At 36.9% G+C, this 20,876-nt stretch overlaps 1 protein-coding gene across 2 annotated transcripts in view; it reads right to left on the bottom strand.

Moving 5' to 3' along the window:
• The window catches only part of LOC150094209 (leucine-rich repeat serine/threonine-protein kinase 1-like), an 803,235-nt gene that overhangs the window by 293,049 nt on the left and 489,310 nt on the right, over positions 1-20,876 (bottom strand). For both annotated transcript variants that reach the window (XM_090412317.1, XM_090412318.1), the window contains exons 18-20: positions 20,281-20,375; positions 7,085-7,207; positions 2,579-2,769 (exon numbers count right to left, since the gene is read on the bottom strand). In XM_090412317.1, the coding sequence (XP_090268443.1) occupies positions 2,579-2,769; positions 7,085-7,207; positions 20,281-20,375 (409 nt within the window). The remainder of the gene's footprint in view (positions 1-2,578; positions 2,770-7,084; positions 7,208-20,280; positions 20,376-20,876) is intronic.

Raw genomic sequence — 20,876 nt, 5'->3', positions numbered from 1 at the left:
TATTTAACAATAATCCATGGATAAATGGCAATATCGCCATTTATTCATTGATTATTGTCTGTTTGTCGCCTCATTTGTGCAGGCTTTGTTGCTGCTTTTTTTGTATATTTCTATGAACTTTAGTTGGAAATTCTCATATAATGTTACAGGATGATTTATTTTAAGTAGGCAATTCCAGTCTGTATTTTTGACAAGGTTGTCGACAATGCTCTTTAATATGATCGAGTTTTGTTGACTTTTGTGGTGATTGGGGGGGGGGGGATCTGCGCACCGCTTTGAATAATAGGCTATATCCTCGGGAATTTTTCGAATTTCTTGATAAAAAGTTAGGAACAGATTTTTAAAAGTACACACTTTCAGAAAATAATATTAAAAAATCGATTTTTTGATCCTCTAAATAGTACTGCCTCCTTAAAACTATCAAAAACTTACAAATTAGCAAAAAGAAAATGCCATAGAGGAAAAACCTGACGTGATAGAGAAAAATGGGTTTGATATTTGAAATCAGCGCACCCAAATTAGTAAAAAATAAGTCTCATGTAAAAGTCAGCAAAAATTGTGTTGGACTGTGTTATCTTTAACTAGCCAAAACTTAATAGGCAGAGTGAGACTTGGTTGATGGAAGAGGATACCTTTTATAGGATCAGAACATAAGAATACAGTTATTCAAATTAAGTGGATATTGAATCCAACATTATTTCATAGCCGAATATAGAAACTACAAGAGTTTCATGCTGAATATAGAGAATATAAAAGTTTCGGCGGATACAAACGTACGGCAACCTTTCATGATGGGCAACTCGTAGGAAAAGTGGAGCAAGCTCCGATCACTTAGTATTTTACCATAATGTAAAACACTATTGGCTATGAAATAATGTTGGATTCAATATCCACTTAATTTGAATAATTTTGCATTGCCGAAGTGAAGCCTTTTGGCTCTCTTTCTCAGTAGGAATACATTATTTTCAGGGAGGACAGAAAAGAAAATCATAAGAGCAAAGGAAATCATGTTAACTGCAGTAACCAGCCAGGGTAGAAGAATAAGAAATTAGGGTTAGGGGATGCATTTAATTTATCTGGTGTGACATAAATGAAAACAGGATAAAATAGTTGGTTGCTACTAGAGACCAGGGGCTGCAAAAGAAGTGACTGACATGTATCAGCAAATTAGCTCAATGTGCATAGGGCATGTAATTCATAGAAATCTTCAACTCTATGGGGGGGGGAGAATACACTGGAGTGAGGAAAGGGCATGTGAAAAGAAAGAAATGTATGCAGCTACTGAGAGATAATTACCTAACAAAGCATGTGATGGAAGAGATCCTGCTGTTTCAGAGTGATGGATTAGGTAACAGCATCAGAAATTTGTTTGCAATCAATCACTTTGATTTGAATAGTGAGACGGAACATGTACCCTTGACTTAGGAGGTGGCTAGGCATGTGGAAATTTCAATTAAGAAGGGTATATATGTGGAACCATGAATCTGATGATTATGACAAACTAGAAGGGCAGCTTACAGAAGTGGGAGGACTTAAGAAACTGCAAGAGAGGGATCAAAGTAATGTACAGAAAAAAGTCAATAATTTAAGAAATCATTATCAGACTACATACTTAGGATCAGGAGGGTAAAACATAAAACTGCATTGTGAATGGAGAACCTATACAACAAGTAAAACATTTCAGCTACTTAGGTGAAAATTTTAGTGAAAATCGTAAATTAAATAGAAATAGAAAACAGAATCAACAAAGCTGATATGGTAGGAAGTCAACTGAATAAATTTATATGAAATAAGAGAGAAATTAGTCAAAACACTAAATTATCTGTATAAGACAGTGTTCAAACCAATTTTAACTTATGGATCTGAGGGCTGGGTAAGAAGTAAAACACTTGACCAAAGACTAGAGACTGCAGATATGAGGATCCTCAGAAAGATTAGGGATTGCCATTGATGCCACAAATGGCAATATATTAAAAATGTTAGCATCCAGGAATGTGTTAGCAGAGCTAATATCAGGTGGTATGATCTCTTAAACAGAATGGGAGAGGAAAGATTAGCAAAACAAGTGTTCTCTGCCATGTTGACAGGAAAAAGACCCAGAGGAAGATCAAGATATAGGTGGATTGATACAGTAAAAAGTACCTTAGAAGATACAAATATAACATCTGATAACGTTGGAGTCTTAACAAGTAACAGATTGATTTGGAGGAAAATTGTAGATAGTAAGTTAGTAATGATGTAAGTTTTATGTAGTACTATCATATCCTATACACCTTCTTGAGGGTATATGTCAGGAATTTGATGATGACATTTCATCTATCATAGCTAGTTGGGTAGTAAAATTTGTTGAATCATTTCAATTTTGGTTTCAGTCAGAAACCAAAGTCAGTAATCATCTCACGTGATATTTTCACTAACTTGCCTGCAATTGTCTGTTTTCTTAATTGTTAAATTAAGATCTATTCTGATTATGAGAATTTTATGAAGTTCATTTCAAACAATTAGCCTTAATAATTTTGTTTAGCATAGTATAACAAGTTGACAAGTTTTTAAAATCCAGTTAGAAATTGCACTTCACCCTAATGTTGCAGCCAGGAATACCGCTTCTGAGCTGATCTTCAGTTGGCAATAATGAAGGCAAAAGTAGAGAGTGATTATCCCAACTCAAAGCTACTTCAAATTTATTAAGCAGGTTCAATATATAGCTAGAGACATCTGCTCGATTTTGGCCTTTGAATAACTGCTTCAAATCATCAATTTTCATGATTCCTAAGGAAGAAAAAAAAATAGAATTAAAGATTAAACACAGTTCTGAAATTATGAAAGAGGGATAAGATTATTTTTGTTGTTGTTATTATTTTTATTATTATAAGATCTCCATGGAGTAGGACACATTGTGGAAGTTCCGTAGTCCACATATAAAGATCGTAAACTATTTTCTTAACTCATTATTGTTTGCTTATCATTAAAGAAGGAGTAAATTATTACTATTATTAATATTATTATTTATGATGAGACCTCCATGCTCCTCTTGAGTCTTTTTTTACTTTCCTATTCTCCAGACAACACTGGGATCCAATGCAAAAACAGCATTATTTTCTACGTAATGCGATCTGTGAACATTTACACAAAAAATATCTTGATAGTGTGTAGATTTACTGCTTTGGTCCAGTGAGACATGGCACTGAATGGCATGGCTGGAATCAATTGAATAATGGACTCAACTACAAGGATCACCATTTCACAGTAAGTATCCTTCCCCATTGTCCAGGGAGAGGGTTCAAGACTTGCGTTAGTAACCACTTCTAAGTGCATTTACTGTTGCTAGATAATAGGTGTCCAAGGGTAGCTCAGTTGTAGGTAGGAAGTTGTGGCACTGAATTTTCAGATTTCTTTGAGTCTTTCATGCTTAAATTTACCAAGACATCTCGCAAGTGACAATCATGTTCAGAAACCATTCAGACAGCAAATGATACAAAGAATAAGAAACAGAAAACAACAGATATCTCTATCAATGTGCCATTCTTTTTAATATGACGTTTAATGTGTGAATGTTCTATTGAGAAAATTCACCATAGGTTGAAACTTCATTAAGAAGGAGATATTCTTGAAGAAATCCTTTAAGAGGAGCAACTCCTTTGGGCAACACCTATTGGGGAAATTCCAACCCAACCAACCATCCACCCTCAACAGAACATTAAATTATTCTAGACAAGTGATATCATAATTGTCATTCATCTTAACCAAAAATATTAATCTTACATTTAACACACTCAAACCTCCAACCTCTGCAAAAGCATGCTATATAAACTGCCCTATAATTCTCTACATCTATAAATTAAAGATGCCAAGAAATTATTTTTTAGCTTAATCCTTTGTCCACGTGTAAGCAAACAAAGTTTGTGTGCGAAGTTTCTTCTGTACTAGGCTACTTGTATATAGAGGCTAATGCCTTCCCATCAATTGCCTTAGTATCCCATAATGCAAAGCACACATCCTTTAGGGTGTGCATAATGCCATGCATTATGGGAATGGCCACTATCCAGATCAGTTTCAACCTTTCTTGAGGTATGTTAAAGTGTGAGGATACCTCTCCAAAAACTCTGGATGATCTATAAGATCACTCTTAATCTCATCGAGAGACCCTAAAGAATCACTCCTGCCCTGAATTACTCCATGAGAGGAGACTCAGCAGTGGCTCCACTCAATGACAGGCAAAAACATGCCGCCAAGCAGTCTATCTATTCGGTGGCATGTGTCTTTGTGGCATCTGACACTGCTTGTCAGAGAGTGGGTAATTTCAAATCCCTTGCATTTTTATCTCCTCTATCTTGAGGTACCATTTTCCCCATTTAATAATATATTCTGCTGCATTTACCAGTCTCCAAACTCCAAAAACTGTTCTCACCTCTTAACTTTCCTCTCCATGAAACATGATCATCTGTAATTCAATTATAAAAGCAGTAAGGTCATCTTCCTATGCAACATTAACATCCACAATTCCAAATGGCTCTCTTTTTTCCAACATCAATGACCAAGCTGGATGAGAAGTGGAAGTCTTTGCTAAAAGTAATGATCTAATGCAATCATACATCTATCTGATAACCCCTCTTTACTCTTCCTATACTCTTAATCTCTTTTTAACCAGATACATTGCAAAAGTAACTTCTTCCTTAAGTAATTCAGATCACAATGTAGCGCAAGTCTTTCTCTCATGACACGCCCTTTTTCCAACCATCCCCAACCTTCTGCTCTTTGTAGGATATCCTCCAGAATTTCTACTAATTATTTTCATGGTCTGACTATTGCTTCTTATCCTCTGATCCAAACACTGCTCCAAATGAATAACTGAAATGGACACTATGCCATCTTATCCCTTGCACAGAACAGTGGATGCAAATTCTGCTTATCTGCACTTCCACCCCCTCTCATTCAGATGTCACTGTTAAAGCACCCAAAGACAAGCGACTTCCTGGCATCAATCTTTTCCTACAACTCCTGCATAGGTGACCAAAGCAACTGGTTTCCAAAAGCTAAGCACGAACTACAGTTTTACCTGTATATGAAAAATTTTCATGACTATAGCCAAATGTGGACATAAATTTATTGCCAGCATAATAATAATAAATTATGTTACACAAAAATTGTGTTATAAATTTTATACAATTTTTTACAAAGTTACAAAATACTATAAGGAGAGACATTTCAGTATGGAATATGTCCACCCTAAACTGTGATATAGCTCTCACAACATCGTACCATGCTTAGCACCAAGATTCAGGAGTTCTTGAGGCAAACTCGCCTACTCCTCCTTCAGATCAAGTCTTGTTTGCTGCAGGGGAATTTCAAGCAGCAGTGTGTCTCCATATTGTGTCCCAAACGTGTTATATGGGGGTTGAGATAGAAGGGAGCATGCTGGCCACTCAATTCAATTAATATCCTTGGCCTCCAGAAGTATCTCCATTGCTTGTGTATGATGTGGTGTAGCACTGCCATCCACAAAAATGAATTCTTTCATACAGCATAATGGAACAAGAAACAATTGAACATGACATTGATGAACTTTATTGCAATATCATTCACTAGTCACAGTCCCTTTGTCCAGTACTTGTAGCTGGGTGTATCCATTAAGCATAATGCCTCTTCCACACCATGACCCCCCAGCATCACAATATCTATTCCCTTTCAAGAACATTCTTGCAATGGTAAGCAGTACCGTTTTCACACCAGATCAAGTGTCATCTAGAATTGGAGGAAAGATTAAACAACTCTCATCTGTAAAGAGTACATTAGTTCATTGGTATCTTGTCCAATTTTTATAGATACAACACCATTGAAAACGTGCTCTATGATGAGCTGTGGATAAAAGAATGCAAACCACAGGCCTTTGGGCATATAGGCTTACTTGTCGCATCACAGATAGTCTTGCCACAGATTGTTGAACTATCTGTGTATGTGTGTTTAAATGGAGCCGTCTTGCAAGCTGACTTACCAGGAGGGAGAGCTATTACGCTCTACTGTTATAACCAAAAATCTGTCCTCATGCTCCATGGTAGAGTGAGGGTAACCTCTTATCAGACACTTGGAACACATTTCATTGGTTTGAAACACTTTGCAGAGCCTGGATATAACACTATGTGAGATTCAAAAATCTCTGGCAATATCAGTAATTCTGGAGCCTTCTTCAAGCTTTCCAATAATTCTTCCCTGTTTGAAATCATCTAGATGATGTCTTTGAGACATAAGACATCTGATTTTGCAACTTTATTCCTTCACAAAAAAAAAAAAAAAGCTTCCTTTAAACAAAATTCACTTAGTGCAGCCTTTTGCCTTTTATCCTGTTGAGCACAACCACATGGCCTCCTTGCGAATGATTCAGAAATTTGAATGGATACCCACTTTCTACTCAAAATCATCAGTTGTACAAATTGTCATAATTCATCTGAATTTGTGGTTGTAATAATCTTCAGAAATAGCGTTCATCCTTTAGGTTTTGGACACCAGTGTAATAGGTTTTTTTTTTTCATTACCTAGGAACTGTAAACTAGAGGAAACTATTTTAAATCAACAAATGCAAATGTCCACAGTATAAAGATCCACTGTCAGTATACAAAAAAAGGCACTAATTTAGTGAAAGAACAGATAATCTGGAATAAACTTTCAGAAAGTATAGTAGAATTAACTCCCCTAAACAAATTTAAGAAGGCCTAAGGCAATTATTTGAAATGTATTCATTTAGTATGGCTAGTGTATTTATGGATAATTTCCATTGTACTTCATCAAATGCACTGTGAGAATTTCTGATCATATGCCAGGAATGATGCCTAACATTGCTTTTTCTTTTCCTGTTTATAGGCCAGGATATTACTGAAGATAAGCATTAGTATTGAACCCGCAAATGGAGAATGGTATGAAGATCAACATTTAAGGAGACAGTGCTGTTTCCTGACATTCTGTTTGCTTGTACAGTTCTTTCTGTTATTACAACCGAATATTATATAAATGAATAATTTGATATGTTACCCATACATAATATTTATAAAAAAAAGGTAATATGCCAAAATGTTATGGAAAAATAACAAACCATTTTTTGCAAAAGGGTTAATCTCCCTGATGGTTACCACATGAGCAAGCATATCACAAAGCCACTGGGGATCTAGAAAATAGAGATCCTTGAGAGTTGTATCCTCATAGTGAAGCAACACACCTGAAAAATCAAAATACAATTTATTGAAAACTTAAAAATTATTTAATGAGGAAAATTTCAAACTGCAAACTTTGATTTATGAAGGTTCAAACATTAACTATTATTTACAATATTAAATTACCACACATTTGAAGCCTGAGTAAAAGTTTTGTATTTAATTAACTTCTTAGTTCATTGCATTTTATTTTTATCAATTCCTTGGTGTTACAGGCTACTTGAGTTGGATGCATACATCATTATATGTGTATATGAGTGTGTGTGTAGAGGTACCACCAATTTTCTAGTATGCTTGGATTAGCTGTTTTGCCTGACCAGCAGAGATCCTGTAATAATTCATGAGTACACCTCCAATCCACCAGTTATACCTCTTGTTGGAAGTTTTTCCACTTGGTTATACTATAAATTAAAGATACCAAGAAATTATATAGTTGGTTTAACTACCCAACCGACTATGAAGTCTATAATGTCAAGGTTACCATGGATGCGAAGTGCATATTAAAATATTGTAATACCATTGATGTTACTTTGAAATATATGATGGATGCAAAGTGTATGCAGAGTGATGTATTTTATCCATATGGCCAGTTGGGTGGTATATCCTTTATCCAAGTATTTTTGTGGATACCAAGTAATTTCTTGGTATCTTTAAGTATATACCTCTGCTCATGTTTCTACCATGAACCAGTAGAAACTTAAATATTAAATATAAGTTAAATTTGAATTAAGTGATAAATTAAACAGGTAGTAGTATAAGTAATACAGTATAAGTTTATTAGTATCAATGTGAGAGGATTATTAATTAAATAGGCAATAAATGCAAATTAAATGTCAACTAAATGGAAAATTGGATTAGTTCAAGTGGAAATGATGCACTATGAATGAAAATAGGTTTATTAAATGTTCTACTTACAAAGAATGTTGCAATAGCATCACTCACAAAAGTGGCAGGATTTAGAATTTTTTAATCAGATTATATAGCTAAATCACAACAGTCTGGAAGTCTAGGACTGCAATTATTGTTTGTTTTATGTTAACTTGCTCATCATGTATCTTTACTGCTGCAGGGAGAACAGAACATGCTAAAGTGAAATTGTTTAATGTGCTTTGATCTTCCTGCGTATAATATTTTATACATCAAATGAAAATTAATCAGTTCCTTCCATAACATAGGTGCATTGATCTAACTCTTGGATTAATTCATCCATCAAATCAATTAAGCTGTGATTAATAAATTTTTATTTACATTGGTTTCACTTTCATCACTATAATATGCATCAATTTCATTGTTTTTATCAGGATACAGAACAATAATTTCAGAGTGGGATAGTTATGAAGAAGCAGTGTTTCTTCATCGATGTTTATCCAACCAGATTTTCTCAATTAGGCTTACTTGTACCCTTGACAGCAGGTCCCATAATACCTTTTGCATTCTCAAGCAACTCATAAAGGACTTCTTTCACACATTAAATCCTAGAAAGCCACTGTCACTGTTTTCATCAGGAAAATTATTACATGTCAAATTAGGCTAAAACTTATGCCAGTGCTTCTTTAGTATTGATGTTTGTATCTTCTTTCAGATACTAGCAAGGAATTAAAGCACTTATTAAGTGATTTTTCTTAATATTTCTCAAGGCTTGCTATCATTTACAACACCTAACAAATGGTTCATGATAAGTGTGTAATACTTAGCCTTCACAGGGCGTTATATTCTTGAATCTGCAGTTAGATAAGGGATGCACAGTTTTTCTGAGTCAGTACAGTTATAAAGAACAGTGTTACTTCATCGATGTTTATCCAGTCAGCCAGATTTTCTTAATTAGGTCTACTTGCTAACCTTGATAGTGGGTCCCATATAACACCTTTTGCAGCCTCAAGTAACTCATAAAGAACTTCTTTCTTCTGAATTCTATGGATCCTTCATCCTCTTCCATTAATGGCCCTCACAGTATACATCGCCAATATAATGCAGTTTCATCAGCATTATACACTTTCTTGGGAATAAAGAGCTTGTCAGCTAAAACAGAAATTTCATGGTACTTCTTAACTCTTTGAAGACATCCTTCACTATACTCACATTTGTGATCTCATTTAAGTCAATAAAATATAGTATTAGCTTATGTTCTCCTTAGCTTATTTTGCTAAGGAGAACCCTATATTTGAATGCACTAGCTTTGACCTGTGCTTTAATGACTACAACTATTATGACATAAATAATGCATTTTGAAACATATACCTTGGTGCAGACATACAGTACGTTATGTTTTTATCTTCACAAACTTGAAATTTATAAACTTGGAACTTAACTGAGATAATATTATTATTAATAAATTGTTTAAAAGCATAAGAAACCGAATGGTGGCCATAAAAAAATAAGTTGACAAAAGTAGTAAACACAATAACCGGAAACAATTAAAATATTATTATTATTATTATTATTACCCCAAGACCTCATGGAGTCAAAGACTCATCTGGGAGGTCCTATTATCACACACACACACATCTCATCATACTGAACCTTAAACACACTCAAACTCCTTGCAGACACCACACTCTCAGGCAAGGCATTTCAATCATTCACAACTCTGCACGAAAATAACCTCCCTCTCACTCCCCTACTCACACCCTCTTTCTACATTTTCCAGGGATGACCTCTGGTTCACCCCCTGACCTCCCACTATTCTCTGTAGAACTTCTCCACCATTGATCTTTTAACAACCCCTTACCAACTTGTAGGTCTCTATCATATCTCCCCTCTTCCTTCTCTCCACCAGACTCTGCAAATTACATCTTCTCAATCCTTCCTCATACTCAACATTCCAGAGGTCAGAAACTACCTTAATCAGTCGCCTTTAGACCCTTTCCAACATCTCTTCATCCTTCTGAAAACCCGGTGACCAAATCTGGACACAATAGTCCATGTGTGGCCTAATCAAAGACTTATACAACGGAACAAGAATCTCTCTACTTCTACACGTCAGTGTCCTCCGCATCATTCCCAGAAGCCTTTGTGTTGTCTTCACAATTTTGGCGATGTGTCCCCTAAATTTTACATCTTATCCACTATCACCCCCAGATCTCTTATTTCCTCTACCTCCAACAATATACTCTCATCGAGCATAAATTCTGCATCCCATCTTTGTTTTCCAAATTTTAAAACCTTACATTTTGCAACATTGAACTCACATCCCCATTTCCCTGCCCAATCACTCAATTTATCCAAGTCTTCTTGCAAGGCCACAACATCTTCAATACTCTTTATGGTTCATCCCAACTTTGCATCATCTGCAAACAACTAAACATCTCCATCCAAATCTTTGGCAATATCATTAATATACAAGTTAAATAGTAATGGTCCTAAAACAGAGCTGAGGCACTCCACTAGTGACTTTCCTTTTCCTGGATATCGCACCCCCCATACACAACTTGTTGATACCTATCATATAGCCAGTCTCCAATCCAATGCACTAATCTAATATCCAACCCCATCTGCTCTAGTTTGACTGTCAACTTATCATGAGGTACTCTATCAAAAGCCTTTGTGAAATCCAAGTATATTACTGCGTATCCTTCTCCTCTGTCCAAGGAAGCAGTCACTTTATTGTAATAAGTAAGTAGATTACTAAAACATGGCCTCCCTTTAGCAAATCCATGCTGTCCATCAAAGATTATACCATTGTTGTCTACCCAACTCTGGATCCCAGTTCTCACAAGCTTCTCCAACAACTTAACCATAACACCTGACGCACAGATAGGCCTATAGTCTGATGCTTGAGTTTGATCACCTCCTTTATGAAGTGGCACAATCGTGCCCTCCTTCCACTCCTTAGCAACTTCACCAAGTGCAAGACTCGTATTAAAAAAATATGTCAAGGAAGGTGTCAACTCTCTGGCACTTTCCTTTAGAATATGCAGTGATATATTATCAAGTCCTACAGCCTTATTTACATCTAGTTTACTCAACTCCCCAAACACCTCTTGCTCACTTACAGTCAGTCTCTCCTCCCCATCATCAACTGCTCTCAATCTCTCCATGAAGTCACATTCACAAAATTGAAAGATCTTTATGAACTGCTCATTAAGTATCTCCACCACACATTCTGCAACAGCTGTCTGTATGCCATTTTCTCCAATCAATGTCATCCTTCCATAATCATTCTTTCTTTTGCTGGCTACATAACGAAAGAACTCCCTAGGATTCTTTTTGGCTTCAATAATTCAAATCAACTGCTGTTGATACCTCTCTTTAGCTACTCTCACCAACCAAGTCACCCTCCTTGCCTGGTCTTTGTAGACCTCATGAAATTGGTTATTTCCATTTCTCTTATGCTGCCTCCACAATGCCCTTTTTCTCTGTATCGCATGATTGATCACTTTATTCATCCATTTCACACCTACCTTATTTAACCTTCTCACCCTTGGAATACATTTAGACATTGCATCTACTAGATAGTTTTTGAAAATCCCCCAAGCTGCATTAATCTCTTTTCCAGCTAAATCCTCATTCCATGCTACACCCACAAGCTATCTCCTGAGCTCTTCATAATCACTCCACTTGTAGTTCCACATATACCCTTTTCTCACAGGGGTCCTCACGCTGCTGGCAACCACCCAGGTAATCACCTCTTGGTTGCTCTCACCAAATGGTGGATGATTTGACACCTCATTTATAATTACATCCTCTGATGAAATGACCAAATCCAAGACCCTTAATCCTTGTGTGCCCTCTGTTACATACTGTCTGAGGTAGTTATCCCTCAAAAACTCAAGAAACTCATTTTCTTTACTTCCGGTTGCTATCTCATCATTCCAGTCTATATTCCCATAATTCAAATCACCCATAATGATCACCCTTTTCTTATTTGCTTTGCTAATTTGACTATACATTTCACTATCACCACCATCCACATTACCTGGTCTATAACAACATCCCACCAAGTATTTGATTCCATTCACCTCTAACTCACATCATACTGCCTCAAAACCACTGGCAATATTTCCGTCTTGCATCTCTACTTTGTATGGACATAACTCTTTCTCTATCATTAATAGCACTCCCCCTCCCTTTTTACCCCTTCTATCCTCACGAAAACACATCATTCCCTTACATCTCTATTCCTGTCAGGATGTCATCCTCTTCCAACCATGTCTCACTTATTCCAACAATCTTTGGGTGAACAGATGCAATTAGTGCAATCATTTCATCTGCTTTGTTTCTTATACTTCTAGCATTGGAATACAAACACAACAGCTCGTTTCTGAATCTACAGCTAGTTCCATTGATACCACTCACTCGATATGATCTCTCCATGCTAGACTGAGGCCATTTCCCTTTCTGCTTCTTCATTTTAGAACCCTTTTCAATTCCAACTGTTTCCTTTTGATTCCTGGTCATCCCATTCCTTTCCTGACTACACATGCTCTCACCTTTCTCACGCTGTGTACCCCTGTCCACCCTGAGCCTCCCCGTTTCCCTGCTCCTCTTGCACACCCATTCTCTCATTTTCTATACTCATACCACTCACTTCCCCATTCATATCCACTTCTTCAATCTATCCTGTCTTATTCTCCTGCTCTTCCACATCACTCCCCTCTCGACATGATTCATTCTCTTTATTCACTTCTCTACCTTCCAGCAGTAGTCTCTCCAAGCGACTCACACCATAACCACTCAAATGCAGTCCCTCACACCCATACAGCTCACTTCATCCCTCAAACTCATTCCACACATTAACAAACTGTACTCCCATCTCCTCACATATTTCAGCCAGCATATCATTCATAATACTTGCTCTCTGCCTCATTTCACCACAGTCATACCTAGGCAACACACTGACTACCCTTCCTGTCACACTATTCTCTTTTATCCTTCCAAGCAGCCTCCTGATATCCATTCTGACACACTCTTTGTCCTCTCTGAAATCATTTGTACCAATTAATACTATTAACTCTTTTGCTCGCTCCCACCTCATATCCAATGCCTCAATCACTCTACCCATTTTACCGCCTGGAAAACATACCTTGTGCATTCTATCCTCTAGCACACCTTTAATAATGGAGTCACCATACAACGCCACTTGCTCATCTTTCGTTAACTCTTTCATGCCATCATGATTTATTTTAATAGTTTTGACCTGAATTTTCTTAATTTCATTCCACATCCATTTCGTTTCTTGCCTCATCCAATCCAATTCACCTTCCGAATCTCGCGACACATTCTCTCTACCATTAAATCTTTCTAACTTTTTAACTCTCGACCCCCTCTTCTCACTTTCACTCTCATTCATCCTTCTTTGTTTCCATACCTTCGGTCCAACATACGTCCAACTTTCGCTATCATTCTTCTCACTTTCACTCTCATTTATCTTTCTTTGTTTCCATACTTTCGGTCTAACATGCGTCCAACTTTCACCATCATTCATTCTTTCGATTTATTTCACTTTCAATTTCTGCGTCACGCCATTTCTAGTTTCATTCGTTCTCTCAATTTCGTTTCCTTCCGCCACTCTCGCCTCACTTTCATCCCTTTTAACATCCGTTACTGCTGTCAAATTGCTCTTTTTCTTTTTTCCTGATTTTTTAACATTTTTTCGCCTGTCTTTCTCACCATCCTTCTCTTTCAAATGTGCACTCATGTTTCCCACGACATTCTCGTTACTAACACTTTCTGTCATCAATTTCATATTTGCATTCATCAGTTCCTCGTTTAGGTCACACACCCCCTCTTCCATCCGTGCTAAACATCCACAAATCATTTATGTAATTGAAGGAATACATATAACAGACCTCACACTTAACGAAATGACTGAAATCTAAATTAAAATCATGGAATGACAATGCCGCCGCCATTTTTTTTTTTTCTCTGCAGGTTACTAGGTCTAATAATAACAATTTCGTAATTAAGTTTAGGCAAGAAAAATCCCCCACACTAATAATACCGGTAGTGCACAATGTTTACAGCCGCTCTTACTCAAACAATTACACATATATACTTAATTATTCCTAGAATAACTTATCTCAATCAGGAGCTCTTCTTAGACAATATGTGGGCAATGACTAAAACACCAGAAAAAGTTAATGTGTGGAAATAACTAAACCTCAAAAAGGATGAATGAAGAAAAATTATGTTGCATAATTATTGTTTTTAATTTTTATTTTGTCCCTTTTCTACTTTATATCATAAAGAGTTGATGAACTAACATCACATGTATAACACAATTTCTACTACAAAATACCACCATTGAATTGTTTCAATATTTCCACTTACCTTGTATCGATATGGACTTTTATGCTCGACACCACCATCACTGTGGATGGACCTTGCTTAGAAGCCAGCTAGGTGTTAATGTAAACAAAATAACCTAAGAATATTATTCCATTCTTCTGCATCTCAAAATCAAGGGAGATCAGCATCAACTGACAGTGTAAATAACAAAACAAGCATACATTACATTCAGCATCATCTGTGGCAACCCAGTGAAAATTAATTAGTCTGAACAGTTTGTGTTTCATCAGTTAAGATCTTGGAGAAAATAGTGAGGGGACCATATACAGCATCAGGCACATGAGGGTAATGATATCTGTGAGAGTCAACATAGATTTGTTAAGGGGCACGTTTCCTTTAGTAATATGATCGCCTTTTGTACGAAAGTGACAAGAGTGGTTGATGAAGGAAAGGCATGTTATGCTATTTTTTTTTATTTTACAAAGCCATTTGACAGGGCACCACATGATATGCTGATATTTAAATTGGAACACATGGGTTTATATGTCAGGTTAGTGAACTGGGTTCAGGACAGGCAATCTGATAAGTATCAGAGTGTGTGTGTGTGGGGGGGGGGCAAAATCTAGGAGGAGGCAGAAGGTTATAAGTGGGGTCCCACAGAGCTCAGTACTGGAACCTGTATTGTTTAACCTTTATATCAATGGATTGCAGGGGGATATTCAGCCATTTACAGATGATGTGAAGCTGGGAAGGGTTATTAGTAACAGTGCAGATGTGTAGCAAGAGGATTTGAATAAACTGGACAGATGGGAAAATGAATGGGGATCTCAGTTTATTCAAATCTTCTTGAATAAACTGAGAATAAACATATTCCCTTAATTTATTTTCATCATCAAGATTCCTCATTGAGATCATCAGCAATCAACAAATATCTCCCACTACCATTCCTGATATTATTAATGTACAAAGTTAACAACAGCAGTACCATAAAAATCATGCACTGTATCATCCCACTGATCATTTTCTTTCTCTTAGTTGTTGCAGTCTTTACTTTTCTGATATCAGTCCCAAAGGGAGAATAGCCAACTTGCTGATTTTTTATTTGAATGGTGGTGATGAATAGATAGATATTTAAGCTAGAATCAAGAGTGGACAAGTGGCAAATTTTTGATTTGAATGACTTTTGATACCTTCTTATTCATGATATTAATTTATTATCTGTCCTATCCAGCTCAATTTAAGTAACTTGCATATAACATTCTAATAAATGCTTTTGCAAAATATAGTAATCCCATGGGGCATCTTATTTCCCTCTTCAGCTATGTTCTTTCCACTCCTATGACAAAATCATGATTTCCTGGTGTGAAAATTAATGATGTAAGTGAGACTATTAGAGCACAGAAGCATATGGTGAAAGAAATTACTGTAGTGGTCGAAACGAATAATTTAAAAGGTGAAAAGTTTGCTATGAGAGAGGACTTGAAAGAATTACTAGAGGTAGCAAAAGAAAAGAGTGAGAGAGTTAAGATAGTGAGTCTGTTGCCACGGTTTGACAGAGTAGAGTTAGGAATGAGGACCATAATTGTGAATGACTCTATGCATACGTTATGCAGGAGGAGTGTGTGGAGTTTGTGGATGTGTGGAGTGAGTTTGACAGGGGAAAGGACTTATACAAAAAGGATGGTTTGCATCTGAATGGATTTGGTGTTTGGAGACTGGAAAAATTGTTGTTGAATGAAGTGAAAGTGGATGTGCAGAATCAGGGAAACTAGAGCTTTTAGGATGGGGATGGGAAAGACACCAGTGAGGATATGCAGGCATCAGTGAGGCAGTTGAGTGCAAGAATGTGTATAACATTCCTGAGTTAGTACGAAGGATAACAAAACAGAATGGGATAGTTAGTATAAGGCATCAAGATGGGGGTGGGACTAGGGGTCTTTTGCACTTTATGTACACTAATGCCAGAAGTATTAGGAACAAGGAGGAATTTTTGGCCTTGATTGGCTCTTCCTGGCCACATGTTATTGGCATTAGTGAGACATGGCTAACAGAAGATGATATAGTTAGTGGGATAGAATGTGAAGGGTATAGTGTGTTCAGGAAAGACAGAGAGAAAAGAATGGGGGGGAGGGAGAGTGCTATTGATGATAACTGATGAACTGCAGCCAAAAAGAATAGACGTTCAACTGCAGGATAGTGAAAATAGCATGTTTGAGACTATCTGGTGTGTGAGATTGAGGCCAGCAGAACAAAATATACAGTTGGGTGCTGCTATAAACCAGGCGATGGAATAAATGATGGAGATAGTATGCATAGGCAAATAGACTCAATGAGTGGAGGACAGGTAATTATTATGGGGGATTTCAACTATGGTAACATTGATTGGAAGGAGGAGGAGAAGACACATAGGAGGAAGGAAATGAATTTTATGCAGTTACTAAGGAATAACTACCTGAGACAGCATGTAATGGAATATACTAGGGGTTTGAGAGTGCTCGATCTAGTAATTGCATCTGAGAATTGGACTATAAATGAATATGACCACGTTGCCACCAACTGGTGAGAGTGATCATAAGGTCTTGACCTGGGAGGTGACTAAATGTGTGGAATTTTCGATTAAGACAGGGTATAAATGTGGAATTACCAGGCTGGTAAGTATGACAAGCTTAGGAGATTGCTTGGATCAGTGCCATGGCATGTAAAACTGCAAGTGTTGGATGTTGATAATGCATGGGAAGTGGTAAACGAGTGTTTGCGAGAGGTAATGGCTGACTGGAAAGTAAATCAAATGGGAGTTAGATTGATGAATAACACCATTAAGCTTGAACTGTAAAAAAGAAACAATTGTGAAGGGAATTTAAGGAGAAAGGTGACCTGCAGGCAACAAACAGTACAAGTGTAGGCCAGAAGGGTAACTAGTGTGGTAAGAAAAGCAAAAGCAGATTATGAAAGGAAATTACCAATGCAAGCTAAAGAAGAATCCCAAACAATTTTTTTGATATGCTGCAAGTAAAAGAAAAAAATGTATATGGCAGAATGATTTTAAGGAATACCGATATTAGGGAGGTAACTGAATCAGTCGAAATAGTAGAATTACTAAGCAAAAACTTTGCAAATGCATATCATCCAGGCGGTTATATTAATGGGAACCAATGGCTTATACAGGAATTGAGCTGAATGAAATGGAGGTGAATAATATATTACAGAACCTTAATGTGAATACATCTGTGGGATTGGATGGTATACCAGCTCGAGTCTTACATGAAGTGGTAAAGGAACTGTCAATGCCCTTGACCATATTGTTTAATTTAAGTCTCAGCTCTGGGTTAGTCCTGAGAGGGTGGAAAGATGGAAAAATAGTTCCATTGCATAATGAAGGCTCCATGACTGCTGTTGCAAATTACCGACTGATCAGCATATCAGGAGTCGTTGTCAAGGTATTGGAGAAATTAGTCAAAATTAGTCAAGAGCAAAATACAGGAATGGATAGATGGAAATGAGATACTGTATGGGGGGGGGGAGCAGCATGGTTTTGTGAAGGGTAGATCATGCCTCAGTTACTTGCTCATGTTTTATAATACAGTGACGGCTGAATTAGATAAAAGTAATGGGTTTACAGTGATACTTTGCTAAGGCCTTTGACAGGATACCACATGGAATTCTAATCAGTAAACTGCAGCACATGGGAAAGGATATAGGGTTGGTGAGGTAGATAAGATGGTGGTTAATGGAGAGATATCAGAGAGTAGTTTATTCAGGAGTAGAGTCCAAAGAAGGCCTGTGACTAGTGGTGTGCCACAGCGTTCTGTTCTTTGACCACTGCTATAAAATTGTTCATTAATGATATAGGAAAGGATTTGAGAAGAACTGTTCATTTATTTGCCAATGATGCAAAGTTGGGTAGAGCAATAGTGAATACACATCATTTCTAAATTTTGCAGGATGATTTGGATGGATTGGCAGACTGGGCAGATTGGCAAACTGACATTCATTCTTCTTAGAATGAATGTCAGTTTAATGGCAAAGTGTAAGGTTATGCATTTTGGGGAGAAAAGATTAGCAACAGTATATCACGTTGGTGCAATCTAGGAAATTGACGAAGCCAGAGATTTGGCAGTGTTAGTGGATGGGGAGTTGAAGTTTAGGGGCACATAGCAAACGTGGCTAATTCAGCTTGTCAGATTACTTGGTTACTGAAGAATACTTTGATGAGCAGAGACAAGTAGGTTATTGTTTCTTTTATTAGTCAAGATGGGGCCTTGATGAGACCCCCATCTTGACTAATGTGCCCAGATCTGGGGGCCAGGGTTTCTTCTTGATGGGGAGGAGGTGGAGAGAAGCCAGAGGCGAGTGACCAAGATGGTAGCAGGTCTATGGAATGAACCTTATGAGAATAGGTTGAACATTTGTGGGTTGCAGAAATTGGTTGATAGGCAGAAAAGGGGTGATATGATTGAGACATTCAAATTACTGAGGGGTTTTACAAGATAAATTCAGAGGAAATTTTTCAGAACAGGTCTAGTGGTGGGAGAACTAGGGGCCATCCATGGAAACTGAGCAATAGTGTAGTTAGCAAGGGTGTTGGAGTGGTGAATGAGTGGAATAAGCTGCCAGAGTCTGTTGTGGGTGCCATGACTGTGAATGAGTTCAAAGCAAAGTATGATAGATACTGTGTGAATGCTGAATAGTTCTTGACAAGATGTTTAGGGCCTCCCTCGATGAGTCTATTAAATGAGCTGGTGATGCCAAACATATATTCCCCCTCACAGCCAAGTCAACCCTACTTCTCCTATTTACACAAACAGGACTCTAGTGAGCCAAGTATCACAACTTTCTAAACATATCTTCTCTAGCTGGAGGAAGTACAAACTACCTCAAGTAGCAACCTGATGTGGAGTATTCATTCCTGCTGAAATTATTCAGGAGGAATAATACATTCCTCCTATGAGGCGAATGGATTTAGTGAATAGCATGATAGACTGTGTTGTCTATAATGAGGAATACAGAATGGTGGTGTGCATCAATTAATTTACAATCAAGTTATTATATAGATACATAACTCTATGTGGTTAGTTTAAATGAAACAAAGCTGTTACTATCATCATTTGGAATTCCAACCAAAGTAACTAATTAGGCTATTAAGTCATGCTTGTTAATTGCATGTGTTCTTCTGGATGGTTCACTGTTTTGAAGGATGAAAACCTGTGTTTCTGGAAGGAAACACCCTGACATTTTTGTAGTATATGATATAGTTAGTTTTATTCAAACTAACTATATCATATACTACATATTTTAACACGTTCGCTGCCAACTACGAGTATACTCGTAGTGGGTAAACCTGCTTCACAAGCCAGCTACGAGTATACTCGTAGGACGCTTACCGCCGGGAACGAGATTATTGTAGTGACCTTGAAGAAGTGAAAATGCTTGGCTTGTGGGGCTAGCTTCAAAACTGTGTATTCTCATAGACCGTATATGCTCTGTACAAGCCAACTACGAGTATACTCGTAGGTCGTTTACCTCCGGTAACGAGATTATCGTACTGACCTTGAAGAAGTAAAACTGCTCGGCGTAGGGGAACAGACCATGCCAAAGTAGCGTGGCAGCGAACATGTTAAACATATCATATTTTAAACAAACTACATTAATTGTTTATGGTTTCAACAACAAATATTGCAACCAAAATGGTAACAGACATTAAATTAAAATTGCAAAATGCACTATTTCCATGGATCCAAAGGAAATTTAATATGTCCTTTAATAATATTAATGCTTGTAAAAGACATCTATGTCCTTTCTAATGCCATTGTTATATTTTGAAAATCAGAGAATTCGTTTACTCAGAACTTACCATTATCATGCAGGAATGCAGTTGCCTGGTTTAATTCTGCTGTATCTCTGAATGTGATATGAAACTGTTGTTGCATTTCATGCGTTACAAGCATTCTAAAAAAAAAAAAAAAGTAATGGGATTCAAAAAAGGATCGCAATTCTTTTTTGGAAGATATAACTACTAATTGTTACTGATGTAATTCCATGTTTATACAAGTTGTATTTGATATTAATTATATATATATATATATATATATATATATATATATACACACATTTATTTATTTATTATATTTTATTTTGTTGTGTGCACCTTGCTAGAAGTTAGGCTACAGTCAATGGTTGGTCAAAACAGTAATCTGTAGTACACTGTAGTGAACGCTTATGTCTCTGTGGATGCATATGTGCATGCATGTGTGTGTGTGAGTGTATTCCTGTTGATGACTTTAACATAAATGTCAAAATGTTTAGTTATGAATTTTTTATTTAGGTCTTCAAGATTCTCTAAGTAGAAATTGGCAAGTGCAGGTGACAAAGAGTTTTTCAAAGTAGCTCCTTTGATCTGTTTGCAGAAATGGTTTCTGCAGATGAAACAGCCTGATAAAGTTGAGCAGT

This window comes from Typopeltis vanoorti, chromosome 22 (assembly GCF_054136105.1).
Source record: "Typopeltis vanoorti isolate ZY-2024b chromosome 22, IOZ_Tvanoo_1.0, whole genome shotgun sequence".
In the NCBI taxonomy this organism is placed as follows: Eukaryota; Metazoa; Arthropoda; class Arachnida; order Uropygi; family Thelyphonidae; genus Typopeltis; species Typopeltis vanoorti.
The sequence above is the reverse complement of the archived record's forward strand: the minus strand, read 5'-3'. Positions and strand labels throughout refer to the sequence as shown.